Raw genomic sequence first — 7,041 nt, forward strand, 5'->3', positions numbered from 1 at the left:
GATGCTAGTCTCCAGGTCCTAGACAGAAAAGTCACCTTTGCTGGGATCCTCGTGAAGACTTGAAAAATCTCAATAATTAGGAGGGCCCATTTGGCATCTTTGACCAAAAAACAAAGCCAGGGTTTACTTCTGTATTATGTAAAAAGCATTTGATTAACAGATAATTAATGTTAACAAATTTAATTCAAAAAGAATAAACTGTTCAGTACACCAAAGGCACTGTTGGAGCAGGATAAAAACTGATACACCAATTACTAATTAGTTCTTGCTTTTCAAATGGATTCCCCCAAAGACTTCATTTAGCAAATACTATAAAACAGACTGTGTAAGGAAAGGAATAAGAGGACATGTATTTCTATTTTGTTATTCAGACGGGCTGCCACCCCAAATAGATCAAAGGGAGGTCTTAGCCGGGCACAGTGGCTCATGTCTGCAATCCCAGCACTTTGGGAGGCTGAGGTGAGAGGATTGCCTGAGTCCATGGGGTCGAGATCAGCCCGGGCAGCTTGGCAAGACCACATCTCTACAATAAATAAATTTTTTAAAATTAGCTGGGTGTGGTGGCATGTGCCTGGAGTTTCAGCTACTGGGAAGGCTGAGGCAGGAAGATTGCCTGAGCCCAGCAGGTCAAGGCTGCAGTGGCCGTGAGTATGCCACTGCACTCTAGTCCAGGTGACAGTGAGACTCCAACTCAAAAAAAAAAAAAAGCAAAATCAAAGAGAAGTCTTAGTGGGCCACAACGTCAAGCACATGCATGTTTTCAAAGCACTGCTGACAGTGTGGAGAGAGAGAGAAACCAGATGAGTCCCTCAACCACCAAGGCTGTGAGAGTCCCTCAGTTAAAGTTGCTCTCTCCTCCAGCTCCCTACCTCATCAGGCTCACAAGGATACAGGCAACTACTGTAGAAAGCATAGATTCTTCCAGCAATAAAATTAAAGCTGCTAACATTTATTAAGCTCCTGCTGGTTGCCACAAATGATGCTAAGAACTTTACGCACATTACCTTATCCCAACAACTCAGCACAAGTTCTCACCCCTTTTTTATGGATGAAGATATTGAGAAAGGCTACGTGACTTGCCCAAGGTCATTCGGTTAATGGTTAAGACAGCCTTCATAACTCAAGTCTGTCAGACTCTAGAATCCACTTTATTTTTATTCTATGACATTGTCCTGGCTCCCCACCCTGCAAGTATGTAGGCGCCCACACCAAAATGGAAAGACAAAGTGAGGCAAGACAGAAGCTTTTCCATTCTCGCTGCCTGGTTCCCAACCCAGACTCTGGTGAGGCTAATTCCATGATGCTCAACAGTCCACCAGCCTGGGGCCCTGAGAAGCTGACAAGAGTCAAAAGGCTCCCTGGCAGGCTTGTCCTGGCAGCTACCCAGCTGACTTGTGCTAACACAGCAACAGGCACAGGAAAGGGTCTGGGGAGTGGAAAAGCACCAGACACAAAGTCGCTGCAGGGAGAGAGAAGTGATTCCTGCCATGTTTGGACAGGATAACCCTGCTCTAAAGCCACCACCATCACGGAGCCAGATGGGACAGGGGGAGGGGGCAAGCAAAAAGCCCCAAGCACATTCACTTACTAATGTGTTTCATGAACTGTGACTGTTAGGCCAGTCAAAAAGAGTCACATGCCTCCAAGGTGAATCAGCAAGCATGGAAGAAAACCAGTCTGTGCCCTGGCTCATTCCAGCAACCCTGACCTGTCTGCCCACAACCACATAAACTCTGCTACTTAGCGACACCTGAGCAGAGGCAAGAGCACATGCACCTTGCAGCTACCACAGTGGTGGCAGCAGCAGATCTCAGCCAGCCTGTGGGAAAGAAAGATCAAGCCGAGACTATTAATAGACTTGCTGGAAGCAGAAAATCAGTGCCCTAGGAAATAAAATTATTTGAGAGGGCACAAAGTAAGAACAATTCTAATTTCCAAAGATAGGGCTTTCCCAACCAGGCACTGAGGGAGGCACATCAGCGGGGACAGGGTTATCCTAAAATATCTGAAAATCTAAAAATATCTGTGGGAAAATTTTGGGGGTATTGTTTTTGTAGGCTTTCCATCCTCAAATGGTTTTCCTAGGTGGATATCAAACTCCATATGTGCAAGATGCCCAAAAGTGTTTTTGAAGGAAACCAATTCTGGGCTCTAATGAATATTTGTCACAAGTTGTTAGATTGCTAAAAAATGCATGCCTCTCAGTTACTGTTAGAGGGAGGGCCAGTGTAAGGAGTCACCAATTAGCAGCCACTGGGTCAAATTAGCCCCAAGGTATGTTAGCAAGCTTAGAATTTTAAAAATTAACTATCAACATTGAAAAAATCAGGTTAAGCACAAATACAACCTGAATTTCTAGCATCTTTTAGACAAAAATCGGGTCCCACTGGGTGAGTAGAAGCTGAATCACCACTGCCCCCTTTTGGCAGGTCTGTGCTTTGTAACGGCCTGCCCGGCCAGCCTGGCTGATCATTTGTCACCTGACTGACCCCTGTAAGTGGCAGGGTTCGCTACTCCTGCTTTAGCCCAGAAAAGCAAGCGATCCCAGGCTTGGTAATGCTAACGACTGCCACAAGGCGGCGCACTAGGCTGCCAATGAGGTACGTCCACCAGGCAGCGCTGTAAACAGAAGCCGAGCTTGGCAGATCCTTTCAGAACCAGAAAGCTGACAGTCTTTACCCAAACTCTCCATCAGATTCGCTCCCTGGGAAGCAACAGCAGCTCTTTTTCACCATTCCTACTGGCTAGGCCTCAGCCACACGGAAGGGAAGCCACGGACTGGACCTGCTCCTTCCTCTCAGGCCACCCGCTTCCAGGTCCTCCCAGCATCTCCCACTGCACAGCTGGCATCTCCCACCTGTTCAGGAATTCCACTCTCACCCACCTGCCAACACCTCAGGTCTCGGTAGAGAGAGTCTGAGATAAGAAACGGGTCCAAGGCCCTCCCCCTTTTAAAAGCAGATTTATTCATTGAATGCTCATTTCTGCCCTTTGCTCACTCAGGCTAAACATCAGTCAGCTTCATGGGACAAGTGTGGATGCCTCTTCCTGCTTTCTGCTCTCACTCCCCTTACCACCTCACCTGCAACATCCCAAGCGGTAACAACTAGTATAAACTCCTATAGCCCTTTAGGAAAGACATTCAGTATTACGCATGGAGACCTTAAAACTGCTCACTCTACTTCATTCAGCATGCCACTTACTGTTTCTATCATTGACTCCAAAATGCAGGAAAAGCCTTATCTAAGATAGTCATTGCAGTATTTAAACTAGTAAACAACTAGTTTAGAAACAATTCAAATAGCAATAGGGAAACTGTTCAAAATAAACTTATGCTCTTTTCCCACTTGATGGGCAATTATGTAACTATTAAAAAAAACTATGGGCCAGGCTCTGTGGTTCAAGCCTGTCTCTACAATAAATCAAAAAAAAAGTTAGCTGGGCATGTTGGCATGTGCCTGTTATTCCAGCTACTTGGAAGACTGAGGCAGAAGGATCACGTGAGCCCAGAAGGTTGAGCCTGCAGTAGCCACAACAAAATTATAGGAATGGAAACCAATTAGTGGTTAGAAAGGGTTAAGGAGGAAGTAAGAGGAGAAGAGACTGGCCAGACACGGTGGCTTATACCTGTAATCCCAGCACTTTGGGAGGCTGAGGTGAGAAGACTGCCTGAGCCCAGGGTTCAAGACCAGCCTGGGCAACTTGACAAGACCTCATCTCTACAATAAATCAAAAAATTTACCAGGTGCAGTGGCACATGCCTGTAGTTCCAGCTACTTGGAAGGCTGAGGCAGGAGGATCACCTGAGCCCAGCAAGTCGAGGTTGCAGTGGCCCTGAACATGCCACTGCACTCCAGCCTTGGCAATAGTGAGACTCTGACCCCAAAAAATATATATATATGATGACCACGTGATAAGATGGAAAATGACTATAAAAAATGTGAGAAAAATATAAAGTTAAATGTACAGTAATGATAATTTTAAAAACCTATACAGAGAATTAAAGACAACATTTTAACAGTTGGTTGTATTAAAAAGCTAGAATAGCATGGGTGGCATTCTTTTAATCCCTACCAAATCTTCTTTAATATGCATATATAAAGCATATGTGTGATCTACTCCAGTTTTGAGGTGAAGATGCTACAGCCTCTTGTTATCTGTATTTTATTTAAAAAAAAAAAATTTAAGACCAGTGTGATAATCTACAGCCTCCTGTTATCACTGTTACCACAATTTAAAAAAAAAAAATGCTCTTAGGAAGCTGTGCCCCCAAGATTCAGTACAACCTCACTCATAACAAAGGCTCCAGGGCCACTGGAGTCCTTATACACAAATGTCACCTGCTCTGAATGCCTGCTTACTTGCCCAACTCCTGCAAAGAGGCCAGTTACCATCTGGAAGATAGGATTCGATCAATATGGTTCTCAGATGCCACTTTAATCATGTTTTGCACTATACAGTGATGGGGGATGGAGGATGATTGTTTTCAGGCAAATTCACCAGGCACATGTTCCTCCCTGCCCCAAAGTGAATAGCCTGGGCTTCCCAGAACAGAAAAATGCTTTCCTTCTCCGGGGAATCCCATTCCTGAGCTGACAAGACAGAACTGCAGTAAGAATGAGCACAAAGGATAGGGCAAACTAGTAAAGGAAGCCAGTAGATTTCTGAATTCTTCCCAGTGCAAACTGGAACTAGACATGTAGGTATCCCTCCTAAAGGCAACGCCATGGAGGCTGACAGCAAATGTTCATTCCATAACACTCCTCCTGGTAGTGCACTCTTAGGCTCGGAAGACTGAGCAGCTGTGGCTGCCACACAACAGATGTGGCCTGCAGGCCAGAACCCTCCAGGGCCTTCCTCTTCACGGGCTCTCAGCTGCTGCTGGGTCTGCCTGGACATCAAGTAGCAACCAGTATGTGTGTGGCTGTGTGGTGTGGGAGGAGCCAGAATAAGCAACAAAACCAGCCAGAGGTGAGTTCTGGAGCTGGACTGACACGGCAGCAGGACCAGTCACGGCCCACAGTCGGACCAGAGGGCTCTGTGTCCTCCATTAATTCTTCTCTGGGCGGTTTCTGTTCAGGACAGCTTTAGGGGCAAATTCCAGCTTGTCCTTCAGGCTCACCACCTGGGTATGGTCCTTGCCTAGCAGCTCATTCAGCTTGCGATCCTCCCGGCGTTCTGAGATGCTCTTTTCCTCCTCCACAGGCTGGGGATCTTTTCCCCTGATGAACCATTCCAGGTGGTAGCCCACGGCCCCAACCACAAAGGCCACAGGGAATGTGACATAGGGAGCATAGGTACGTACCACGGTCCAAAGCACAGGCCACATGACATCTGCAGAAGAGCACAAGGCAACATTAAAAGAACCCCGTATCTCCTCTTCCACCAAATAAAGATGACTTGCCAGGGCTCTCCACTTACCAGGCAGCCCGGCACAATTTACTGAGTATCCAGCCCAGGAAGAGCAATGTAAGAGGGTACTTTGCTTTACGCAAGAGTTGGGTCCCTGAAATAATCTAGGAAATTTCAAAAGATTCACCTGTTAGGGAAAGGGGGAAGAATCTTGATTTTATGTGCTATACTCTTTGACAATTGTGCACCTACGTACAGTAGTGTTCTCACAAGGGGGCCTGAGGCTCACCTAACATTTCAGGAAAGGAAGCCTTTCTCTGCTCTACAAAATTTCTCCAGGAGCACAGCCAACCATCCTTTCCCTACCACACACAATCCCACTGTGAATCTCCTTGCTTTGCTTTCCTCCTATGACCATAATTTAAACAGCCAAATCCATAATCCATTACTCAACTGCTCTAGATTTTAGATAGATAGATAGATAATGGTTTCATCCTATTCTGAACTTGGTTTTTCGAACAATGGGGCAAACCTCTACTTTACATATCTGCTGACCAAACCATTTTCAAAATATTTCAGCTCCAACCAAACCCATAACCTCACAATTGCGTAAAAAGCTCCTGAAAATAACACAAACCATTATACATACTCTGGATACCACAGGACTTGAAAATTCTCTGTAAAAACCACTGTACAAGCCATGGCAGGAGGGGAAAAAAGGGAGGAGAGAACTGAAATGAAGTAGGGCACTACCAAAGTAATGTAAAAACACACAAATTGGGTCACTTTAATGGCCATTTGGTATCAAATGATTATTAACAATTATCAAAGCTCATTCACAATTATCAAAATAATGAAACCTCCATTTCATTTACTGTATGAGCACTTACTGTATGCTAGGTCTTAGGCTAAGCACTTAATATATACCCTATCTCCTCTAATCTTCATGTCCACCCTTTGAGGTAGATGGCATTAACAGAGTTAAGTAGCTTGCCCAAAAGCCTCAATTAAAACATCTTGCTGTTATGACCCTGTATTTCTGCATCATTGCTATCTCTGGTCTAAAGTGAACACATGAAATCTTACCAAGGATAAGATGATATTCTCCCTCTCTCTTTGATTCTAGTTCTCTTTGGAGGAATCTTAGAGTTCTGTGGACATAAGACTATGATGAACCATCATAAGAAAAAAATTGGGGAAGCTCAAGGATTCCCCTCCTGGTCATCTGGCTTAGCACTAGGCACTATGCTGGATAATTTACACTAGTCATGGTCTGATCCTCGTGATGCAGGAATTATCAGCCCAGAATTTTGTCTAAGGCCACAGAGGCTCAGAGATATTTAGTTAACTTGTCCAAGACCATTAGAAGTGACAGAGCCACAGATTTTGAACCCAGGCCTCCCAACTTCAAAGCCTGTGCTCTTTCTAATGGAAAGAACGCACTGCAGATAGGTGTTATATATGGCTTCTGTCCAAATCCTGGGCTTAGGGAGGGCTTCCTGCAGTTTTTTTCCCATCAGCTTGGCATTTCATTAGAAGAGCTTCCCTTTCTGCAAATTCCTATATTATACTCAGGAATTTGGTGAAATTCTAAGAGGTGGTTGTTTAAAAAGGCACCCCAGCCGGGCTCGGTGGCTCAGCCTGTAATCCCTCACCTTTGGGAGGCTGAGGTGAGTGGATTGCCTGAGC

At 45.2% G+C, this 7,041-nt stretch overlaps 1 protein-coding gene across 1 annotated transcript in view; it reads right to left on the minus strand.

Moving 5' to 3' along the window:
* Positions 1–4,416: 4,416 nt before the first annotated feature.
* The window catches only part of SMIM12 (small integral membrane protein 12), a 3,648-nt gene continuing 1,023 nt past the window's right edge, over positions 4,417–7,041 (minus strand). The window contains exons 2-3 of the mRNA XM_008053028.1: positions 5,422–5,516; positions 4,417–5,334 (exon numbers count right to left, since the gene is read on the minus strand). Of these exons, the coding sequence (XP_008051219.1) occupies positions 5,051–5,334; positions 5,422–5,516 (379 nt within the window). The 3' untranslated portion in view covers positions 4,417–5,050. The remainder of the gene's footprint in view (positions 5,335–5,421; positions 5,517–7,041) is intronic.

The sequence above is a fragment of the Carlito syrichta genome, unplaced genomic scaffold (assembly GCF_000164805.1).
Source record: "Carlito syrichta isolate Samal-C Ts95f unplaced genomic scaffold, Tarsius_syrichta-2.0.1 Scaffold287779, whole genome shotgun sequence".
Taxonomy (NCBI): domain Eukaryota; kingdom Metazoa; phylum Chordata; class Mammalia; order Primates; family Tarsiidae; genus Carlito; species Carlito syrichta.